The 23227-nt window shown below is 53.4% G+C and overlaps 2 protein-coding genes across 8 annotated transcripts; both read left to right on the top strand.

Annotated features, from left to right (window-relative positions):
- Window positions 1-1309: 1309 nt before the first annotated feature.
- Window positions 1310-13809, top strand: LMBR1L (limb development membrane protein 1 like). 7 transcript variants are annotated; one of them, XM_067009212.1, is made up of 18 exons: window positions 1332-1716; window positions 4639-4723; window positions 5797-5830; window positions 6883-7022; window positions 7211-7314; window positions 7963-8089; window positions 8826-8894; window positions 9032-9096; window positions 9444-9516; window positions 9610-9693; window positions 9789-9865; window positions 10429-10506; window positions 10656-10729; window positions 10964-11054; window positions 11138-11204; window positions 12842-13003; window positions 13217-13347; window positions 13687-13809. In XM_067009212.1, exons 1-18 carry the CDS (start codon window positions 1645-1647, stop codon window positions 13774-13776), a joined length of 1623 nt encoding a protein of 540 aa, XP_066865313.1. In that variant the 5' UTR covers window positions 1332-1644; the 3' UTR covers window positions 13777-13809. The 7 variants fall into 7 exon arrangements, with proteins under 7 accessions (XP_066865314.1, XP_066865312.1, XP_066865310.1 ...); XM_067009213.1 differs by having other exon boundaries at window positions 1310-1716; window positions 7893-8089; window positions 9444-9693; XM_067009211.1 differs by having other exon boundaries at window positions 1330-1716; window positions 9047-9096; window positions 9444-9693.
- Window positions 13810-15102: 1293 nt separating this feature from the next.
- On the top strand, window positions 15103-22813 carry DHH (desert hedgehog signaling molecule). The gene is made up of 3 exons (XM_059080638.2): window positions 15103-16089; window positions 18864-19125; window positions 19387-22813. Exons 1-3 carry the CDS (start codon window positions 15787-15789, stop codon window positions 20010-20012), a joined length of 1191 nt encoding a protein of 396 aa, XP_058936621.1. The 5' UTR covers window positions 15103-15786; the 3' UTR covers window positions 20013-22813.
- The last annotated feature ends 414 nt before the right edge of the window (window positions 22814-23227 follow it).

Below are 23227 nucleotides of genomic sequence, written 5' to 3'. Positions count from 1 at the left end.
ATACAAGTATATGCTTTTTATTTCCCAAGGTTCTACTTCAAATCACTGGGGAAACAGAATAGAGATAAAAGTACATGCCCTGTTTCAGGAGTAAAGAATTCATTTGTTCATTTTGGCCCCTGACTCTTGCTCAGATAGTAATGGGACACAGTCTAGTCCTTTAGAATTGCGCTCTTATTCTTCAGTGGGGGGCTTTGCAAAACTCAGCCCTTCTTTTAAGTTTCCCTGTACTACTCCTTCAATTTTAGAGGAAGGGTTTAACTCCATGAAGGTGGGACTTCCCAAACAGTACATGTATCAAGGTCATAGGAAGGTAACTTGCATCCCTTGTGACAACCTCTCACCATTTTCTAATCTCTAAAATGCTAATCATAATACCTTTCCCTGGGTAAAATGAGATAAAATCTATAAAGTGAGTGGCACATAGTAGGTGGTCAGCTAATGTTTGACTCAGCCCATGATCCCCTGTGGGCATTTCCTTACAAAGTTTCATATGGATATTTCTGTAGTTTCTTATCCACTTTTCTTTGGTATTTGTTCTAGCACACACTAGGGCTCCCACAAAAGTGACTGAGTGAAAACTCCTTGGCGGCAGTGGGTTCCTCACCCCACAAACACTTTCAGAAAATGCTACTACGCAATGGAATATTACTCAGCCATAGAGAGGAATGAAATTGGGTCATTTGTAGAGACGTGGATGGATCTAGAGACTGTCATACAGAGTGAAGTAAGTCAGAAAGAGAAAAACAAATATCTTATATTAACGCATATATGTGGAACCTAGAAAAATGGTACAGATGAACCGGTTTTCAGGGCAGAAATTAAGACAGATGTAGAGAACAAACGTATGGACACCAAGGGGGGAAAGCGGGAGGGGATGGTGGTGGTGGTGGTGGTATGAATTGGGAGATTGGGATTGACATATATACACTAATATGTATAAAATAAATAACTAATAAGAACCTGCTGCATAAAAAAATAAATTTAAAAAAAGAAAATGCTACTACGGACCTTTTGTTACTGAGCAGCGGTACCTTTCAGAACCCTATGGTGCTCTCACATCCCACCTGGATGGCCTGATCCAAATGGCTTATTTAACCAAGGTCACACTCGTTGCTTATCAACTAGGGGAGGTGAAAAAGACGAAAAGACCGTTGCTTAGTTTTAGAACGAGCACCGGTAAGCCCCAAATATCCCGCCTCTTTCCACGGGGCGAGCCTATCAGCGTTCCTCTAGCGAAGAGCGGCAGTTCCGTAGGAGCCAATGAGTTCCGCTCGCTGGAATGATACCGCCCATCCGTTGTGTTGTCACTCTGCCTCTAGTAAAATAGAACTGGGACTTGGGCTTCCTCTTAGCGTGCCTATCGGCTGGTGTCTGCGTTGAAACTCTACGGAAGCCTGACCTTAAAGGGGAGGGAGCAGCGGGGGGCCGGGGCCCTTTAAAACGAGGCCCGCGGGTGCCTGCCCCTTTAAGGGAAGGGCGTCCAGACGACAGAATCTGAGCCCCAGATTACCCCGAGTCTCCGTCACAGGCTGCAAGAAAAGGTTCCTTCGCGGGGTCCGGGTGCTTGGCGGCGGCCGCTTCATTCCCGCTGGTCCTCCCCCGGCTCGGAGACACCCCCGCCCCAGTCATGCTGAGCAGAGTATGGAAGCAGCTGACTACGAAGTGCTATCCGTGCGAGAGCAGCTATTCCACGAGAGGGTCCGCGAGTCCATTGTGAGTGCGGGACCCGGGCAGGAAGGGTAGGACCAAGTGGGGAACGGGAGTCGTGGGAGAGGGAGAGTCCGGGTCGGAGTGAGACCACCTGGGCTCAGAGTGCCGGCAGACCCTGCTTGGCCCAGGGGCTAACGACGAAGGGCCCTGGTCCGACCAGTGCTCGGGCTGGCGAATCCCTAGATCGGGTCAGCTGGGTAGCTGCGCGATAAACAAAGCCGATCGGTTTCCGTTCCTCCCACTCTACACGCCCCTCCCCCCCTCCTGTCCCCCACCCCCTCCCGTGTTCGGAGTGCAGGTCTTCGGAGTGTCTGGGAGTCTGGTGAGACTGCCGGTTTTAGTCAGATGGTCGGAGAGGGATGGGTTTGGCTGGAGCGAGGCTTATTTGCACTTACCCCTCAAACCCAAATAATGTTTGATAAAGGGGAGACGAACAGTGAACTTTGGTGGGTTTCCCACTTTAGAAGAAAGTACTCTTGCTCAGGTGGATTTTACTGTGTAGAGATGGAGAACAACTAAAGTTTCCCCTTTTTTTCCTCCCCCTTATTGGTGTTTGTTAGAAATCCTGCAAGCCGAGTTTCCTAGCTTCCCAGCCATTCAGGGATTTCCTGTGAGTGGTTTCCCCCGGTGCTACAGAGGGCACCTGGCTGCTTTCCTTACTGCCTCACTGCCACCTAGAGTAACAGCTGAAACTGCCACACAGCAAGGGACTCCTCACTTCCCGGCCAGGGGCACCCAGTGGAGTTTAGGGGATCGCATCTTTCTCAGGCCTGCTCTGAATTCTCATCTCTCTCCTTTCTCCTCTGTCTCCTCCCTTGGAGCTCCCCAAGGTAGCCCTCTCCCCCAAATACTAAAGGGAAAGGGAAGGGTTTAGAAGAATAAAAGTTAGTGAGTGGAGAACCCACTGATGGGGCCATCTTTCATTTTTTCTCAGACTTGGCCCTAGTCTGCCCTGGGCAGCCTCAGATTTCAGGAGGGCTAAAGTGAGCCATGGCATAACTGGGTCTGCCCTTATCTGTGAGGACTGAAAAGTAGGAAGTATATCTGTCCATGTGTAGAACTCCAGATCTGCTTTCAGGAAGCTTTCCTTGTGTGTTTCTTAGTGGATAGTTCCACATGGCAGGGTTGGGCATATCGTGGAGGCACATCCAGGCCTTGTGACGGTGTAGAGCCAGAGACCCACATTCCTAGAGAACAGGGAGGGATGAGACCTTGGACAGAGAAGTAGCCTCCTGGATGTCTCCCCCATCCTTTAGTCCCATTAGCTGAGGACATCAGTGCTGGCCAAGGGCAGCCTGAAGGCTTCTAGTACCTCCCCCACCTGGCTCCAATTCCCTGCTCTAGAAAATGACCTAGCCTCTGCTGGAACTGCATGGAACTGCGTGGAACTCCAGTCTGACCTTTTGAGCCGTCCCACCTTCCTGCTTATTAAGCAAGACCAGGGCAGAGCACTAGGCAGTAAAAATCTTGCAGTTACAATCTGAGTGGCTCATTCTACCCTACTTCCCTGATATTAAAAGCTACAGTTTTGTCCTAGACCCTTGGTTCTCCTGGGGTCTATGGCTTCTCTCTTTGCATAGAGAGCTGTATGCGGATTCCCTGTAGGGTCAGCTCCTCTTGGAGACTGGAGCACCTATGAGACTGATTCTACCTTCTTTTTTTTTTTAAATTTATTTATTTTTGGCTCCGTTGGGTCTTCGTTGCTGCGTGCAGGCTTTCTCTAGTTGCGGCGAGTGGGGGCTACTCTTTGTTGTGGTGCGCAGGCTTCTCATTGCGGTGGCTTCTCTTGTTTCGGAGCACGGGCTCTAGATGCGCGGGCTTCAGTAGCTGTGGCACGTGGGCTCAGTAGTTGTGGCTCGTAGACTCTAGAGCGCAGGCTCCGTAGTTGTGGTACATGGGCTTAGGTACTCCGTGGCATGTGGGATCTTCCTGGAGCAGGGCTCAAACTCGTGTCTCCTGCATTGGCAGGCGGATTCTTAACCACTGCACCACCAGGGAAGTCCCTGGTCCTGCCTACTTCAAACACAATAACATCTCAAGATTCTCTGGCCCTGGTTGTGGAGCCAAGCTGTCCAGTGGCTCCTTCCCTGGGCAATAGAAGCTTACTTGTGGTAGAGTAGGGATGCATGCATGTGTAGAATAACCTGGCCAAGTCCTGCCGTAACTGTCCATTGGAGGAGTAGTCACCCAGGGGCATGGGACAGACCCTTTGAGGCCTACCCTGCAGTTGCAAATCACCTTAGGTAGGGACCAGGGATTGATAGCTTTTAAAGGGGCTGATGTCAGCTCTAGAAACTTTATAGATGTGGGGCCCCAATTAAAGCCTACTATTAAGGACAGGGCATCAAAGAGCCTCTAGTTTGGCCCAGAGCAGACCTGATCTTTCAGGGCCCCTGAATAAACAGAGTAGAAGCTCTGAGTTGGTCTAGGAACATGATTCCTACTTATTTTCTCCTAGAGCTTGGATCAAGGTGGGAGTGGAGGAAGAGGGGGGTGGAGCACCAGAACAATGCAGACATCCCCTTCTTCCCCTCAAACCTGCTTCCTTTTCCAATAATGTGCTAGGAGTAAATTCCCTCTGGTTCTGTGGCCTGTTTCAGGTGTGTGGATATGTGCATCCCTAGGAGTCTTCTCTGACAATTTACCAACCAGGGTTCAGTTGTAACTATTTTTTTCCTAGGAAAAAACCCTTGTAGAGCTGGGCATGGTACTGTTTTCCCGAGTACATGGGGCAGCCTCCGTCTGATGCTTCTTGTAGGCCCCTGAGGCCTTGACTAGAAGGAAGTACTGGGGAGAAAGATGGAACCCCTGGAAGTACGGAGCCTAGTTTTGGGAAAGTGTCCCTGTGGAATTAAGAGAGAGGCCATTGGGGCTGTGAAATATGTGGGGCTTAGAGCGTCTCATCTCGCTCACACTCTGCCACAGATCTCAACACTTCTGTTTGCGACACTCTACATCCTCTGCCACATCGCCCTGACCCGCTTCAAGAAGCCTGCTGAGTTCACCACAGGTACCTGTGACTTCCCTCCCTTCTGCCTGCCCTCTGCCAGTATTCCCGTTGCCATGGCACCAGCCTCAGGGGAAGAGGCCTATGGTGCCTGCTGGGAAAGGAGAGGTGGCTGTTCTGGAGCCTCTGCCTCTTCTGCCTCCCTCCCTCCACAGGCAGAGACAAGGTGGTAGAGTGGAAAGTCTAGATGGAAGTCCCTCAACTAACAGAGCCACAGGGCAAGTAATGTAACTCTTATGACCCTCAGTTTCATCCTCTACAAAATGAGCCTAACAGTCTCTGCCCAGTTCACTGTCATTATGTGGACCAAATATGATGGCTAATGTGAAAGCTCTCTGTGAACCTAAAGCAGGCAACTGCAGGGTGAATGTTATCATGGGCAGAAGCTCTGTCATCTCCTCTCCTAGTGCTCCTATATCCAGGACCAGAGACCTCCCTGACCACTGGGGCCCCAGAACCTGGTGATGGTGACCTTTCTCTTGATAGAGAGTTCAGATTAAAGCTTTCTGTAGGCATTGTGTGGTTAAGGGGAAGGACACACTTACCCCAGTTCCTAGCTTCAGCCTGTCCAGATCTTCCTGTCCTGGCCTGAACCTTTCTTCCCCTCCAGATGGCTTTATGCGCCCTCAGCCAAGAAGGCAGCTAGTCCTCAGTGTGATTTCACTGGGGACTTTCTCCATGATTCTCCCTCCTCTCCTGCGCCCCCGCCATTTCCCTTTGCTATACCTAGCCACTGATGTAACCAAGCTCACAGACCAGTCATTCATTGTATTTGCAGCTTACAGAGAGGAACCTATGATGGAGGAGAGCTGGGGAAGGAGGGAAGTGGGGGAATTTCTGGTCCATACTCTCTCCACCTGGGACCACTGATTTTTAAGCTGCCACCCTGGCCAGAGAATAGGTTGTGGGGCTCATAGTGTGAGCTCTCCCAGGGCCTCCTGTCCAGCTCTGCCTCAGTGGGCCCAGGCCCTTCTTTCAGGAGACAGGAGGGAGCAGGAGAGCACACTGCAACACAGATGGCTCCCAGAGCTGCACACTGATGGCCTGCCTCTTCCCCATGCCTCTGTCTTTTGTAGCGGATGATGAAGATGCTACAGTCAACAAGATTGCGTAAGTGTCATTGCCTCAGCACCTGGCACTAGTAGCCTTTAGAAGCTGGGATCTAGTGAGGCCCCTGGAGCTGGGGGAGAGTAAGGTGTCAGAAGAGAGAGTTTCTGCTTCCACGCCATTTCTGGCTTCTTCTGGCTTTACGCTATCCTGGGGATGCTTGGAAAAGCTGCTGTTCCTGTCTCCCTGGTTAGGCTGGGAGCTTCAAGCAGCCTCTTGGCCAGGAACTCCGAAGCCTCTTCTGCTGGCGTGAGTCATCAGAAGGGTCTCCAGCTTGGCTTCACCTCCCAGCAGCCACTGGAGAAGGAGTCGGGTGGGGATACAGAATGATGGAAACGGCAGGGGATGGGGAAGGTGGAACCCCCAAAGGCAGGGCATGCTTAGTTCTGGGAGGATGGCCCTTACTCTAGGCTGTTATTATTCACTAGCACCTAAAGAGAAAAATATAGAGATGACCCCTCTGATTCAACAGGCAACAGACTAAAAGGCAACCCCCGCTGTCACCTCCCATGGACCAACTAGATAATTGTCCCTTCTTTTCAGCTGATGCAGCCCAGGGCACAGGCCTTGGCTGTGAAGCTGGGTTTCAACTCCTCTTGTCCCCCTTTTGCCTTAGTACCTTCCCATAGGGCATAGCCATGTGGAGTGACCCTGCTCCGTCCAGGCTGAAGAAGGCAAGCTCAGAAATCCACTTCCCTGAGCTGAGCAGAGAAGTCAGACCCCTTAGCTTGGCATCATGCCTGGCATACCCTGTAGGCAAGTGCGGGAGGACCACATTCCTGGGGACAGTCTGGGCAAGTGACATGGCAGGTGACCAGTTTCCCATAAATGCCTGAGGTGCTCCCATCCCACGTGCCAAGGTTTTCCTGGAGGTAAGGGCTCGGGTGGGGAGGCAGTGGGTAGAACTCCAGCTAGACAGCTCTTTCCCTAGGTCTGTCACTGCTACAGCTGGTTCTCGGAGAACTCTCAAGTGCCTGTAGGGACGAATGGGGCTTCTTGGGCCCGGGGAAATGAGTGTCTGAGCTAATCAGAGGCACTACCCCTTCTCTGCCCAGGCTCGAGCTGTGTACCTTCACCCTGGCAGTCGCCCTGGGTGCTGTCCTGCTCCTGCCTTTCTCCATCATCAGCAACGAGGTGCTGCTCTCACTGCCTCGGAACTACTACATCCAGTGGCTCAACGGCTCCCTCATCCATGGTACATCGATGCTGGTTGCGGCTGAGGGTGGGGAAGGGGAGCACATAGGGTAGGGCAGACACAGACAACCTGGGGCTGATCGGTCATAGAGCACCCCATCCCTCCCGCCTTCCCTGCCACATGGTCAGTCCCCATTGGGTTGGGGTCCCCCCTTAATGACCATCTATGCTTCTCCTTTTTTGCTCTAGGCCTCTGGAACCTCATTTTCCTCTTCTCCAACTTGTCCCTCATCTTCCTCATGCCCTTTGCATATTTCTTCACTGAGTCTGAGGGCTTCGCTGGCTCCAAAAAGGTGATTGGGGGAATGTATCAATCAATCTGTGCAGACAGGAGACAGAATTCCACTGAGATGGTTCAACTGAAGAGATTTTAATGAAGAGACTATTTGCAGAGGTTTAATCAGCACTAAGGAGCTTGAGGCACTAGTGACAATAGGAAGTCATTACCACCCCTAAGCCTGTGGGAGCCAAAGGAAGAAATAATTTCTGGAACCCACTGATAGTGGAAGCTGGGGAGGTGTGGCCACCCAGGAGAGGAGCTAGTGTCAAAGGTGCCCAAGGTGGGGGGAAACACACAAAAATACCCTGGACTCTTTCTCTTCCTATCTTCCGCTCTCCTGCCAGCCCTTCCCGTTGGGCAAGGTGAACAGGAAACCAGAGGGCAAAGAGCTTATGTGACACAGACCTCGGGGTCAGCTTCCCAGGGCAAGACAAGGATGGAGAAGGGATCTGGGGAGGGGGATTGCAAATGAAGAATATCCAGTAGAGGGAACGATCCCGGACTGTGGGGTAGGAGGACAGAGTGACTTAGCAGAATAAGAGGGAAACGCCCTCCGCTGCCTCCTGAATCCGGTCCTCTCTGGTTCCCCAGCCAAGCTGCCATCTCTGCCGTCTCCTTCCTTCCCCACACTGCCCCCCACCCCGACTGCCTCCTCCTGTAGGGTGTCCTGGCCCGGGTCTACGAGACGCTGGTGGTGCTGACGCTCCTCTCTCTGCTGGTGCTGGGAATGGTGTGGGTGGCGTCAGCCATCGTGGACAACAATAAGGCCAGCATGGAGTCCCTCTATGGTGAGAAGGCCAGCTTCCTCTCCACCCTCCAGGCTGGGTGACTCTTCAGCTGGCTGATGTTCCCTTGCCTGGACCGACTGTATCCCTCTAAAGTGGAGAAGTTTGGGACCTTCTCCCTTAGACTGAAGTTTCAACCTGATGGATATCAGGCCAAATCCAACCTGTAGAAGTGTTCCACTGGGCCTATGCAATGATTTAAAAAAAACGTGAGGGCTTCCCTGGTGGCGCGGTGGTTGAGAGTCCACCTGCCAATGCAGGGGACACGGGTTCGTGCCCCGGTCCGGGAAGATCCCACATGCCGCAGAGCGGCTGGACTTGTGAGCCATGGCTTCTGAGCCTGCGCGTCTGGAGCCTGTGCTCCGCAGCGGGAGAGGCCACAACAGTGAGAGGCCCGCGTACCGCGAAAAAAAAAAAAAAAAAAGTGAGTCCATTGAAACGGGGAGATTTCACATTAATATCCAGGTTTCTAGCTTTGCTTGACAAGGTTGAGTATCTGGCCACACTAGACCCCAGTGACTTGGGCCAAATAGTGGTTGTGCCCTTTAGATAGGGCTTAGGATCTCCAGTTTGCTATAGTCTCTGCCACTCCCCCTTCTGCTGGCCAGCTTTCCTCATTTACACGACTTTCCTAACCCCTATAGGCTTTTGTCTTGTGCCTTTGCCTAGACTCTGAGGCCTGTCATCCTCCAGTAAGCAGGAGGAGAGAGATGGGCTGATGTACTTTTTTTACCCTTAGACTTCTGGGAGTACTACCTCCCCTACCTCTACTCCTGCATCTCCTTCCTCGGGGTCCTGCTGCTCCTGGGTGAGTGTTCAGGACCTGGGAGGGAATGGGTAAGGTCCTCAGGCCAGAGCAACCAGGGTGGAAGATGGAGTGGAAGGGTGGGTAGGGGAAGCGGCAGAGAGAAGGGTGTGGCAGGTGACTGGCTCCTGTTCCCACAGTGTGTACTCCGCTAGGTCTCGCCCGCATGTTCTCGGTCACTGGGAAGCTGCTGGTCAAGCCCCGGGTATGTAGTGCTCCTTGTCCTTTGATCCTGCAGAGCGGGCTTCCTGCAAAGCTGGAGACAAAACAATGAAGCAACCCTACAGTTGTGCAGTGCACACCTTGCAGAGGGCCACAGCCTTTGCTGGCTCCTGTATCCTTGACCCTCCTCACCTGGAGGTGGTCACCAGACATACAAAGCAGAACACACAGCAGTTGGGAGGGACTACATAAAGTTGCTGGCCACAGGGTGGTAAATGAGGGGAGGGGAAGGAGTAGGACAAAGGAGGCCTGAGATGAGCAGGGTTCTCCTGGGGCCTTTGGGATCAGGGAGCCTCTGACAGTCCATCCCTCCCTTTCCCCCGCCCACAGCTACTGGAGGACCTGGAGGAGCAGCTGCACTGCTCAGCCTTTGAGGAGGCAGCTTTGACCCGCAGGATTTGCAGTGAGACGCAGCTCTTCCCAGTTGGGATGGTGAGCGTGGCTTGGGCAGGGCCTGTGCAGGGCTTGGGGACAGCACCATCTTCTCTGCCCTCAGATCCCACTTCCTGCTGGCTGCCCTTGGACATGGAACTGCTGCACAGACAGGTCCTAGCTCTGCAGACACAGAGGGTCCTGCTGGGTATGTGGGTTGGTAGGCACTGGGATGCCTGCTTTCCCCAAGGAGAATAGCGCCTCATTCTAGGCCCTTGCTAACTGCTTCCCATCCCTGCACAGAGAAGCGGCGGAAGGCTTCAGCCTGGCAGCGGAACCTGGGCTACCCGCTGGCCATGCTGTGCTTGCTGGTACTGACGGTACGGATACCAGCCTTGGTAGGGGTGGGAGGTGGTAGGCCCTGGAGTACCTTAGACCTTCTCAGGGAGCAGGGAGGAGATGCAAGGACCTGGTTATCATCAATAATGGTGGTTGCCTCTCAACGAGTATCTACTTTGTGTCCCGCCTTGTGCTGAGCACATCAGTCCCCATTTTGTAGATGACGAAACTGAGAAGTTAAGGAGTTTGCCCAAGGCCACGCAGGGCCTAAGCAGTTATGCAGGTTTGCTCTGGGGTGAAAATAAGTGTCGAAATCCAGTCCATCCCCCCATTTGCTACATCCTGGACTTGGGAATAAGTCTTATTTGTCTGGAGGAAGAGGTATATTTTTCTATTTGGCCTTTTTGCAATCCTTCCATCTGGAGAGGGTGCATCTTATAATGCCCTCAAAGGTGCTCTCTTGCTAGCATCAGCCTTCAGGAGGTCCCACACAGCTAACTGGAAACTGAAAATGTTGGACCAGAGTGTCTGCTCTTAACATTCGACTCTGGATACAACCGTGGGCTGGGACAGGGATGGGAGTCCATGACCTTGCCTCACACAGGGTCTGTCTGTGCTCATTGTGGCCATCCACATCCTGGAGCTGCTCATCGATGAGACTGCCATGCCCCGGGGCACGCAGGTACTGGGCTACCCTCCCACCGTATCTTTTGGGGAGGGCCTAAGAAAGCCAGGTGAGGGGGAAGAAGCTGAGGCCAGAGGGTAGGCTGGGTGCAGGTGGCATTGATGTTGGTGGGGCGTGCTGCACAGTGACACTGCTCCATCTCTCAGGGTGCCTCCCTGGGCCAGGTCTCCTTCTCCAAGCTGGGCTCCTTTGGTGCCGTCATTCAGGTCGTACTCATCTTGTATCTTTCTGGAAACCCACCGTTGCCTCTCTTCACCAAACCTGTCTCCTCTGGGTTGCTGGGCAGAGCTACAGTGGGAGTGGTAGGGAAGGGGGCAAGACTTGGCCAACCCGGGGTTCAGAAAGAAGGAAAAGACTTGATTTGAAAGGAGCGCTGGGGGAGAGAGGTCTGTTCCCTTTGAGATGAGGCATTACTCCTTGGGAGCAGACCAATTCTTCCCTAACCCAGTGACAGTTACCTGATGGTTTCCTCGGTCATGGGATTCTACAGCTCTCCACTCTTCTGGGGACTGCGGCCCAGATGGCATGACACAGCCATGACGCAGGTAGCTGGCCTGGGGGGCGTGCCTGGGCACTAGGTGCTGGCAGCTCTGCTACCCTGACCTGCGCTTTCCTTAATCCCACCCAGATAATTGGGAACTGTGTCTGTCTCCTGGTCCTAAGCTCAGCACTTCCTGTCTTCTCTCGAACCCTGGGTAAGTAGCAAAAGGAGGTAAGAGAATTGGCTTTTTTTGAGTACCTACTGGTACTAAGCAGACACTTTATATTCATGCTCTCTCTAATTCCCGTGACAAACCTACGAGGAGGGATTATCTCCATTATACAGATGGAGAAAGAGGCTCTATAAAATGCTATGCTGAGCTTCAGAGTAGTGTTGCTTCAAAGGTTGTACTTTTTCCATTTGCTACATCCATCCCACAGCCTCCCCTACTTACTTCCATGTGGTTTTTTTTTGGTGGAGAAGCACCACTTTCCCCCAAATCTTCTTTTGCGGTGGATCATCTGATAAACAGTTCTTTCTTTTTCTGTGGCATGAGGGATCAACCCTCGCCCCCTGCAGTGGAAGCACGGAGTCTTAACCGCTGGACCGCCAGGGAGGGCCCAACATTCTCATTTAAAAGAAGAAAAACAGGGAGCGGTCCAGCGGTTAAGACTTCGTACTTCCAGTCCAGGGTGTGCGGGTTCCATCCCTGGTCGGGGAAAAATAAAATCCTGGCTTGCCGCGCTGCATGGCCAAACTAAGATTAAAAAGAAAAGAAAAGAAAAAAAGAATGAGAAACAGAAAACCTAACTGATTTACCCAGAGTTATACAGCTCGTCTGAAGCAAGGTCAATCAGGCTAGAACCTCTGTCTCCTGAACCCCAGTCCGGTGTTTTTTCTACGCGCTGGGCATCAAATAACATGCTCAATTCTTCTCCCATCTTTAGCTATGATCTAGCATTACCTGGTAAAAATGTTCAAAAGTGTAACTGGTTCACCCAAGGTAGTAGGGGAGTTGCATAGGTTCCGCACCTCCCTGCCATCATCATCCATATACTTACTGTACGTGATTTAGTATTTAAATCAGTTCTATTTGATCCTTAAGTTCGTATTCTCTCTACTCTACCATTTGTACTTATGCCATGGCGATTTAGGAAACTTGGCCTGTGGGTCCACCAGGTAGTTCCTTTAGGTTGGAGGCTGGTAGGAATATTTTTTAAGTGGGGGGGGGGGGCAGGGCTCCAGAATTTTAATTTATGATGATTATATTATTATTGTTAGGGGCTTGGTAAGTGTTGGAATAGTGCCTGGCACATATAGTGCTTTATGTGTGTTGTCTCTTTTAATTCTCACAGTCCCATTATTTTCTCTACTTTATAGTTGAAGAAACTGAGGCACAGATGTTTAAGGAATTTGCCCCAGATCACACAGTTAGATGGGGTGGAGTTCGGATATGAACCAAAGCATCCATGACCAGAGTCAGAGCTCTTAGCCTCCACAGTGCTCTGTCTACTAAAAAAAACATTTGGTGACCAGCTTGTGGGCTTCTGGCCCAGGAACAAGTAGCAGGCCCAGGATGTTCCTCAGGACTCCTGGAGCCAGAGGGGACCCCCCATGGGAGGAGAAGATGCCAAACTCTGGAAGGGAAGTTAAAGCAAGCCTAGCTGCTGACACTTTCTTCAATAGCCCTGAACTGTCCCTGAGACAGAGCTTGGGAGATAGGAATAACTAATGAAGCCAACCTATCAGTTGCAGTGTTGACATGTGGCCACCAGGAGGCAGCAGAAAGCTGGGCTCTGAGCCAGGGAAGGGTTGGGGAGCCTACCTCCCATCCTGGCCTTTGTACTTCAGGGCTCACTCGTTTGGACCTTCTGGGTGACTTTGGACGCTTCAACTGGCTGGGCAATTTCTACATCGTGTTCCTCTACAACGCAGCCTTCGCGTGCCTCACCACTCTCTGTTTGGTGAAAACCTTCACTGCAGCTGTGCGGGCAGAGCTGATCCGGGCCTTTGGTGAGAGGGAGTGGGGGTGAGGCTGGTAGGGGGGTTGTGGGGTGGAGCCCTCTGGAACAGTGGTCATTCCAAGCAGGGGAGATGGCATGCTCTCTGCTTTGTTTGCAGCATACCTCATCCACCCATTCTGTGGCTTGGTTGTCTTATCCCTGAGGACTGAACCTATACCCCGCTTTTGACTGCCCACCCTGCCTCTTCCGCAGGGCTGGACAGACTGCCGTTGCCGGTCTCCGGTTTCCCCCGGGCATCTAGGAAGACCCAGCACCAGTGACCTCCAGCTGGGGGTGGGAGGGAGAAAACTGGACACTGCCATCTGCTGCCCAGGCCTGGAGGGGTGCCCAGGGGTGGATGGACCTCAGGACCTGGAATCTGAGAGGGTGGATGGTAGAGGGGAGCTGAGCTGTCTGCACTGTTGCATCATCTGAGCCAGAGTTTGGGACCAGGCCCCCCTGCTTTTCCAGATTTAACTGTGGGCCCCAGCGTGAGGTGGGGCTGGGTGACTGGGTCTGGCTCCTGGTCCCAAATTCGTTTACACGTCAGTCTGCCTCACTGCTGTTCCGGGCCTTGCCCATAGCCACGTTTACATGATTTGATGTGCAATAGGGTGGGGTGGGGGCAGGGGAGTGACTGAGTTGGGGGCAGACTTGGCAGGCAGATTGTCTCCCTTGCCTCTGGCCCAGCAGAGCCTAAGCCCTGTGCTATCCTGGAGGAGCTATGGACCACTGGAGAGATGGGGGCATAGTGAGGAAGAAGGCCACAACCATCAGCAATAAAGTTGATCCCAGGGTTTGCTTTGGTTTTTTAAAGGGCCTGCCTTTGTGTCTATTTGAACAGCTTTGCTCCCGCCAGTGCTGAGTCTACAGAGAGAAACAGAGGGGTCCTTCCCGCCATCCTTTCCCTTCCCCTCCATCCGCATCCTCAGTGACCTTTGGGACTTGGGTCTGGTGTTAGACCATACAGTTAGGCAGTGGGAAGCTCCTCCTCCCTTAGCCTTCCTTAAAGCTGGCTGGTCACCTGACTTTTCCCTATGCCCAGGCCTTATTTCTGTGCCTCGGTTATTGGGGGTAGGTGGGCATTAGTGTAGGAATGGGATAACATCCCCCTATATAATATCCCCTTCCCCCCTATACCAGCCCTTTCCTCCTTGACCTGCCTATTGGATGTAGAGTAAAAGAAGTGGCTGCCTGACAAGGGTTTATGATTCTCAGAGAAGAACCTAACTCCATCTTTCGCGAGGCTTTCAGTGCCTTGAATACTCTGCAAGCCCCCCCTGCTATGTTGGGGGCAGAGGCAAAGTTTCCGCTCACGGTTATGTAGATTGTACATTGCACAACTGCTAGGGGCACCATTCACCTCACAGTCACTGTATGTATAGTTACTATGACTTTTCTTGCAAATGGCAATCGGGTGGCTTGAGGAAGGGCTGCTTTTTTCTAATGTACACAAAGTTACTGTGAATGCTAGCCATGGAGCTGAGTGAGGAGTGAGTATGGAATACAAAAAAAAAAAAGTGTAGTTGCCACAAATACTTGCTGAGCACCCTACTATAGGCCAGGTGCTCAGCTAAGATTGTGTTTGTTTGTGCTTAAGAACTGCTTTGTGTAGTAAGGGTGACATAATTTTAATACCATACCACAATGGATGGCAGTTAATTAGTGGTTCTCAAGGAAACATAGAGGTCCAGTGTCAGAACATCAGGGAAGGCTTCTTAGAGAAAGATTTCCAAACGATAGTAGATTAATGGGTGAAGTGTTGCAGGCTCAAAGCCTCTGAGATGAGACCCGAATCGCTCCAGGTGGGGCAGAGAAGGAGAAAGATAAAGAGGTGACTAGATGGAGGGTAAAGGGAAGAGATCATTAGCCTGTTAGAGACTATGACTTTAAGTACCCACTGCCCTCCAGCAGTTTCCAGTCCACAAGTTGGGTGTTTGGCAAGGATAAGGGGACAAAAGTTTGAAGTCCTAAACCAGACTATAGCTATGAAGCTCTGTTCCTGATTCTAGGGAAGCTCCCAGCAGAAGACTGCAAAGCTACCAGGGAAAATGGTCCCCTGGTATCCAGCCCTTCCAGTCTTGGTTACTGCTAAGGAGTAGAGGTGGAAGTGGGGGAGGTTGGGGAAGGACCACAGAAGGGAGGCTCTGGTTGTGTGCCCAAAGGGCTTGGCTAACCTTGGGCAGAAATTGGATCCCATAGCTACTAGATGATAGCGGGGGACATGACCTGCCAGGGTAGGCTTGGGGAGAGCAAAGATCCAATTCAAGTATCAGAGGAGGGTGGTTTGGTGCCACACACAGGCTTAGAGGTAGAGGGATGCTTATCCAGGCAGCCAAGGACTGTACAGCTGTTAGAATTTCCTAGGCAGGTGCTTGCCTGGTTTCCAGGGTGGAAACGAAGTGGACCAGCGGTGGCCGACTAGAGCCCCCGCCCCGGTGGTAGGGGGCGGGACGGTCCTGGGAGAAGGGCGGGGGGCGGGGCCAGGGGCCACTTAAGGCGGAGCCCCGGCGTTCTGGCAGAGCCGGAGCCTGACGGCAGAGCCCGGCAGGATTGGCACTTACCCACGACCCCCCTTCCCTGCTATGATGGCCGGTCAGTAGCAGGTTCCAGACCGCCTGGGGGTATGTAGGCAGAGCTAGCGGCGGCCAGGTGTGCTGAGCCACAAGAGCTCTAGGGCACTCTGGGGGCAGCTCTGCCTGCTGCGCTCTCTGGTGCAGGGGGAGATGCCCAACTGACGAGCGAGCTGGTGAGGACAAGAACGTTCCCTTTTGGCCGGAGTCCGCTGCATCCATGGCGCTGCCGGCCAGTCTGGTGCCCCTGTGCTGCTTGGCACTTCTGGCGCTGCCGGCCCAGAGCTGCGGGCCGGGCCGGGGGCCGGTTGGCCGGCGCCGCTACGTGCGCAAGCAGCTCGTGCCGCTGCTCTACAAGCAATTTGTGCCCAGCGTGCCCGAGCGGACCCTGGGCGCCAGTGGGCCGGCCGAGGGGAGGGTGACAAGAGGCTCTGAGCGCTTCCGGGACCTGGTGCCTAACTACAACCCCGACATCATCTTCAAGGATGAGGAGAACAGTGGTGCAGACCGCTTGATGACCGAGGTAAGGAGGGCCTCTCCCCACCTGCTCGAGGGCACCGCCAATTTCTCTGCTGTCCTCTGGCAGCTGGCGGAGGGGACGGGGGATGGTGTGAGCTGGACTTCATCTATAGAGACCTTGATCTCAAGGACCTACCTACACTCCTCACCCCTCACCCCCCCCCCAAACACACACACACACACACACACACACACACACACACACACACACACCCCTCTGCTGGCTGTACTGAGTGATCAGGAGGGATCCAGGGAGAGGCTGCATGGGGAGGGGGAGAAGGGACTAGTGAGAGTGAAGCTGGGAGAGACAGGGAGGGCGGGGAAAGGAGGATGGCGGCAGGCGAGACGGGAAATGGCTGAGGCGTGGACCGGGGGTCAGCTACCGAGCCAGGCAGGAAGGGCTGGGGTGAGCTGGGGGCCAGGAGCTGGCTAGGCAGCAGACAGAAAGCTCTACCCTTAGCCTGGCTCCTGACCTGATTGTGTTAAAGCTCTGTGGGCCAAAGAGGCTGAAGGGGCTGGGAAAGGGGTGACCAAGGGTCAGGTCATCAGGCCATCTACCTGAGCAGGGGCTGGGCAAGAATTGTCTTTGGCGTGGGGGAGGCATCCCAGAACCAAGGTAAAGCTATTCTAGAGTCTAAACGACTGTCCTGGAGTGAAAAGTGATCTTTGATGGGAAGAACAGATGGGCCCACCTGAGAATCAAAGGGTTCCTGTGTCCCTCAAACTCAGTGTAGCTCAGGGACTTTCCTTGGAATTAAAGGGTTAAAATGAATTCAACTACCATGTATTAAGCATCTGCTGCAGACCAGAACCTAATCAACCTAGAGTGAGGTGTGAAGGACCACCTCTGCCCTGTGATCTCAAATGTCAGAGCTGGAAGGAAACTTGGAGGTCACATTCTTACACACACACACACCACCACCACCACCACCACCACCCGCCTCCCATTTTTACATGAGAGCTGGGCCCCAGGAGGAAAAGTGATTTAATCAAAATCTTGAAACTAATTAGTGGCATGCCTGGGACTAGAATTCAGGACTCCTGATTCTAAGTCCTATACACTTTCCATTACACCACCTAATTGTGTATGGAATGGGGAGGTGGGGGGAGAGGGAGGGGTACGGATTTCCTCTGATTAACTGCCATAGTTTTCCAGGTTACTTTGTTAGGAAAACCTGTCCAGGGGAGAAAGAATTCCTCCTTGCTCTTGCCCTGAAGCATTCCTCCTACCCAGAGATTGGGAAGGGGATACTCCTTCCCTCCTGGCCAGGGATGGAATATCCTGGCCCTTTCCTCTCGTTTCCACCTGCAGCAGAGGGGGCAGAACAAGGGATAGGCCCAGGAGAGGCTCTGACAGGCCTGGGAACCCCCCTCGGTCCTGCTTATCTCCCACACCCTGGCTGCAAAAGGCCTCCATTGAGTTGGCTCTGCACTGGGCTGCTGCCCCCGCAGGTCAAGGCCTCAGGGCCTCCTTAGGGGACAAAACGACAAAAAGTTGGAAGGAGTTACCACTTTTCCTGTCTTCCCCCTCCCCTCCTCTCCAACCCTGAGGAGGTGTAGAAGACTCGGGAAGAAGGGCAGGGGGGAAACGTCCCTTTGGCAGTTAGGAGAAAACCAAGTCCGAGGAGAGGTCAGAGCGGGGAGAAGAAAAGGAAGCTGTCCTCTCTGTGCCTCCTCCCGCGAGGTCCGTGCTGTGGTGCGCGCCAAGGTCTCCGGCTCCCAGACTGGAGCGGCCGAGATAACCGTGGTCTCACTCCCCCGGCGCAGGCTTCCAGCCGCTGCTGCTTTTCCTCCTCTCCACTCCCACCCTGCAGGGGGCCCCCCAGATCCGCGCAAGGGCTGCTCGCGTTATTCTCAGGTGTTACTCCCACGCCTTTCTGCGCTGCCTCCGGAGCAGAGACGGAGAGATGGGGGGCTCTCAGGGCTGGCGGAGCCTGAGCTGGAACTGGGAGGGCTGGCCGCGCTGGGGGAGGGGACCCGGCGGGCCGGAGCAGGGATGGGGGGCGCGGCTTTCTGCCCTTTCCTCTCTCTGAGCCGGGGCGGCTGAAAAGCGCCTTTGTGGATGGAGCTGCTGAGTCCGCTTCTCCCGGCGCGTCCCCGGCCTCGGCCCGGGATTCTCGCTCGGTTAAGTCATCCGGGAGAATGGCCATTGTACTTCGCGCAGCCCCCGCCACCCCAACCCTTTTTCCAGCAGCCTAGATCCCGCACGGCTCCGCTTGGGCACCTCTGTGGGGGGCATTCGCACCACGAAAGGGTTAATGCTAGGGGCTGAAAGGAGGAGGAGGAAGGAAGGAAGGAAGCGATGCCCGGTGCCAGGGAAGGCAACGAAACAAAAGATGAATCAGGCGGAGGGAGGGCAGCCGGGGCTTGGGGCGGGGGCCAGGCCAAAACAGGGGCTCCTCTCGCGGAGCCGGGCTGCTCAACCCCTCCCTGACCAAGCTTACACCCGCTCTCTCCACTCTTGCCCTCTCCCAGGTTGAACTGAGGTCCCAGAACAACTAGGGATGAGGGGCGGAAATTAAAAGTGGGGGAAAGAACTAGGTTTGGGCGCTCCCTCTCAATCTCAGGGGTGACCCCACAGTTCGCCAACGACGCATAGAGCATAGATTAGCGACTACACCCATTCAGATTCTCACTTCCTCAGGACACTCAAAATCTGGGAGGGACTGGAGGGGTGTCGGGAAAACAAAGAGGAATTAACCCTCCCGTCCAGGTCGCTTTAGCCCCCATGCTGGTGGTAGTGGTACTGAGGAGTCTGACTCCTTTATTCCCCGCCAGCGTTGTAAAGAGCGGGTCAACGCGCTGGCCATTGCGGTGATGAACATGTGGCCCGGAGTGCGCCTGCGGGTGACCGAGGGCTGGGACGAGGACGGCCACCACGCTCAGGACTCACTTCACTACGAAGGACGTGCCCTGGATATCACCACGTCCGACCGCGACCGCAATAAGTATGGGTTGCTGGCGCGCCTGGCCGTGGAAGCCGGCTTCGACTGGGTCTATTACGAGTCCCGCAACCACGTCCACGTGTCTGTCAAAGCCGGTACAGTACGGGGTGGGTGGTGAGGTCCCTCCGGGAAACTGAGGGTGCGCAGCCCTGTTGTGACTCTAGGGGACACCAAGTGGGCGTTAGTATTGTAAACCCCTTCCATTTCTGCCCAGGTTAGGACCAGATCCGTGGGAACTTGCATGTTGTGCCGGGACTGGGGAGGTCTGCGCTGGGCTTGACCCACGTCTTTGACAATCTGTACTAACATTCTGGAACTGGTCTCCATTCAATCCTCTCTCTGCTTGTCCCCTCCAGATAACTCACTGGCGGTCAGGGCAGGCGGCTGCTTTCCGGGAAATGCCACCGTGCGCCTGCGGAGCGGCGAGCGGAAGGGGCTGCGGGAACTGCACCGCGGTGACTGGGTGCTGGCGGCAGACGCGGCAGGCCGGGTGGTGCCCACGCCCGTGCTGCTCTTCCTGGACCGGGACTTGCAGCGCCGGGCCTCCTTCGTGGCTGTGGAGACCGAGCGGCCCCCGCGCAAGCTGTTGCTCACTCCATGGCACCTGGTGTTCGCCGCTCGAGGGCCTGCGCCCGAGCCAGGCGACTTTGCACCGGTGTTCGCGCGCAGGCTGCGCGCGGGGGACTCGGTGCTGGCGCCAGGCGGGGACGCCCTTCGGCCTGCGCGCGTGGCCCGAGTGGCGCGGGAGGAAGCCGTGGGCGTGTTCGCACCGCTCACAGCGCACGGGACGCTGCTGGTCAACGATGTCCTGGCCTCGTGCTACGCGGTTCTGGAGAGTCACCAGTGGGCGCACCGCGCCTTTGCTCCTCTGCGCCTTCTGCACGCGCTGGGGGCGCTGCTTCCGGGCGGGGCCGTCCAGCCAACTGGCATGCATTGGTACTCTCGGTTCCTCTATCGCTTGGCGGAGGAGCTGCTGGACTGAGCGCTCCAGGCATAGAAACCTCGTGGCATCCGCCTAAACGGGAGTGTGCGGGCTGACATCTGGGGATGTGGGCAGCAGACGATGCTGATTGGGAGGGAGGGAGGGATAGGGAGAAAAATGGACGCGATGGTTTAGGGGCAACCTCTAACTGAGAGGTTGGGTCCTAGGTAGGTGGGGTTGATGATGGGTACTCGTCGACGAGGACTGTTTCTCCTCTTCTTCCCCAGTGCCTCAGCCCCACCCGATTATTTTATTTTATTTTCTATTTATAAATTGTAATATAATAATCTGCTTGCCCCGCCTGGCAAGATGAGGGGCTGGGGCACGGCGTTAACAGTTATCTGACATGGGAGCCAATCTGACATCTGACATTTTCCTACAAGTGGGCTAATAAAGAGAAGGCTTCCGGGAGCTTATTGGGAAATATCTCTATTCAGATGGTGATTTACCTCCAGATTGGGGGAGGGGGGTACGGAGAAAGGGAACCGTACTTTACTTCCCATTCCCCTCTCCTTCCCCAGCAGGTCGTCCCACCCTGCTTCCTTCTCTCAGAGCAGGCATCCCAATCGACCAGCAACAGAGACCAGAAGAGTCTGCCCTTTTCTAGGTGGCTAGTTCTTTTTCCCACCCAGAGAGGACTAGCATTCTGCCCACATGTTTGCATACCGACTGTTGGAGGGACCATGGTTACCCAAGGAACAAGAAAACCCAAAAACGTCCTTTTTCTGTTCATAGGGGCTCCAAAGGTGGCTCTGGCCACTGTGGGTACTGATACTTAAAGAATTCTGGCCCCCAATTGTTAGCCTGCAGTCCTGGTCCCTCCCTCAAGAATCACCGTAATCCCCATCCTACTCTGGTGTAAGGGGTCTACATGGGGCTGATGTTTTTTAGGGGGATGTAACTGGACCAACTGATGACTCATGGGAATCCTTAGCTAACTCATAACTGATAGTCCCCACACACTCTTGATCAAGAGAAAGAACCTGGACAGAGGGCTAGAACCTATCCTTCCTGATGGACTGAGGGCAGATGTATGGGGGTAGAGGGGGCATAGGCCCTCCAAGCAAGGGCACATAGGAACTAAAACCTGAGCCCCCTTCCTGATCACCTGTCCTGGTTGTTGTTTCTACTGGCTTTCTCCACCTTTCCCCTCTCCCCTCTCCCATTATTTCTAGCTCTGCTTTCCTGGCCTGGGTGTTTCTGGAACCTCTGGGTCCAACGCAGCAGACACCTGGAATCCAGGCAGGCAAGTGCCCCTGAGTTAGGAATGGAAGCTCTGAGGAAATTGGACTGCACTGGAAGGAGAGTGTCAGGGCCTGGGGGATGGTAGGGGTTGGCGGTACCACCAGGAGCCCACCCTTCCCTGTAGCGGCTATGCTCTTCCTGCACAGGGTCCCTGCTATATACTGCCCTCTAGTGGCCTTCAGGATCGGTTCCCTTCCCGGCCAAAGGAAAAATGCTGCGCAGAGGGTGGACTGGATTTGTGCAAAGGAGCCTTCTCCCAGGATGCAAGAGATGATGGATGGTACTTGTTAAGCTGCCAGGGCTGAGCCACAGATGTCAGGGACTGGCGAGGAGCCCACCTGCCTCTCATTTGGAAAGTGGCACTTTTGTATCCCTTGCGCCTGGTTTAGCTCTGTGGCTCCTGGAAGCTGGAGGTATGGTTGTAGCCTGTAGTATTCCAGATTTCCATGTGCATCCAAGTTGCCCACTCACCTCCCTCACCCTGTGACACTTTGAGTTCAGTGTCTGGAGGTGAAAGCATACTTAGGGTTCCAGGTAGTGCTTGATAAAGCCGACATTTGGAAGCAAGCTAAGTTTACCTTGAGTACCTTTCCACCTCCCATTTCCCTCAATCCACACCAGGTACCCATTACCACCACCCTCCCCCTTTCAGAGTGATTTCAGAAACACAGTCCAGGCTGTGGACCTTTCCGTCCTACTTTCTAAACCTGCTCTTGTCTCATTCTATCAGATCCTGATGCCCTACTGTCATGTCACTCCAGGTGATGACTAATCTGATAAACTAATTAGTATTTCTACGTTGATAGGCCCGTTTTCACTCTTCTTTTCATGTAATGCATGTATCTTAAAGGCCTGCTGAAAATAAGGCCTTAAACCATAAGACCATAATGGTGCTGATTCCTAGCACCTTAATATGTTGGTCAGCAGATATCTGGGGACAAGGAGAACTAATTGGCTTCCCTTAAACTACAGCCTGTAGATTACTCCCCAGGCCTGAGGCTCACATCTCTCCCCCAACTTCCATCCCTCCTTATTCTTGCCCCCTTGAGGCCCTCCCAGCTTCCTAAAATAAAATCCATTCCCTTCCCTCAAGCAGCAAGGAGTACCATCTCTATGAAGATGGCCAGGAAGGCATATTTACTTGGCCACACAACATCTCCAAATGCAGCACCCCTTCTCATTAATAGAATTGGCAAGGAGGATTAGGGAAACAAAGGGCATGGCTTGGAAGTCAGGCAGATCTGGAGATAATGATCCCTCCCTGACAGGATTGTTGACAATATCAATGTATGTGCCCAATGTGGAATAGATACCATTGAGTTTTATATGCTCTGCACCCATTTCTCACTGCCTTTGCTGCTGTCTGCTGTCTGTCTGCTTCTGTCCTTACTACTCTACCAGATGCAGCATTATCAATGGTTCCCAGACCTTTGGGGATTGTGTTGGCCCTATAATTGTTTGATTTCATAACACTCCGTTCTTCAGAAGGTGCTGTGTGACAGATTTAGGTTTGCTTTAGAACTAAAGTATAATTAAAAGTAATCTTGTTTTGAGAATTGCAGACCATTTTGTGATCATCCTGGCAAGACCTCTCCACATACTGGGAAACCGGAGCTGAGAAGCACTGCTTCAAGGTTCAGGTGACCTTTTTATTGCCCAGAATCCAGATTTTTCTCCCCTTCCTTTCTTCAGCAGGAGTTACTGAACATCTACAATGTAGCACCCTATTAGGCACTGAAAAACACACCAAAATTAAGAAATAGCTTCTTAAAGGTATAAGATTGTTAGCTGCCAAAGCAACATTGTTACTTAATCAAGATGAGTTGAATGGGTGCTAAATATCATATATGTACATAGAAGGCCTTGTGGAGAAAGTAGGGCCTGAATAGGATGTTGTAGCCTGTGTAAGTGGAGGAGACTAGAAAGGCCATTCCAGACAGAAGTACCAACATGAACAAGGACTTGGAATC

The sequence above is a fragment of the Kogia breviceps genome, chromosome 12 (assembly GCF_026419965.1).
Source record: "Kogia breviceps isolate mKogBre1 chromosome 12, mKogBre1 haplotype 1, whole genome shotgun sequence".
NCBI lineage: Eukaryota > Metazoa > Chordata > Mammalia > Artiodactyla > Physeteridae > Kogia > Kogia breviceps.
This window is presented reverse-complemented; position numbering and strand designations above follow the sequence as displayed.

Bases quoted from the DNA above. Each gene is read 5' to 3' on its own strand.
- LMBR1L (XM_067009209.1), top strand. From the start codon at position 1,645: ATGGAAGCAGCTGACTACGAAGTGCTATCCGTGCGAGAGCAGCTATTC. The intron at 7,023-7,210 runs GTACATCGATGC...TTTTTGCTCTAG, and splicing joins CAACGGCTCCCTCATCCATG to GCCTCTGGAACCTCATTTTC. The intron at 7,315-7,962 runs GTGATTGGGGGA...CTCCTCCTGTAG, and splicing joins GCTTCGCTGGCTCCAAAAAG to GGTGTCCTGGCCCGGGTCTA.
- DHH (XM_059080638.2), top strand. From the start codon at position 15,787: ATGGCGCTGCCGGCCAGTCTGGTGCCCCTGTGCTGCTTGGCACTTCTG. The intron at 16,090-18,863 runs GTAAGGAGGGCC...ATTCCCCGCCAG, and splicing joins CAGACCGCTTGATGACCGAG to CGTTGTAAAGAGCGGGTCAA. The intron at 19,126-19,386 runs GTACAGTACGGG...TGTCCCCTCCAG, and splicing joins CCACGTGTCTGTCAAAGCCG to ATAACTCACTGGCGGTCAGG.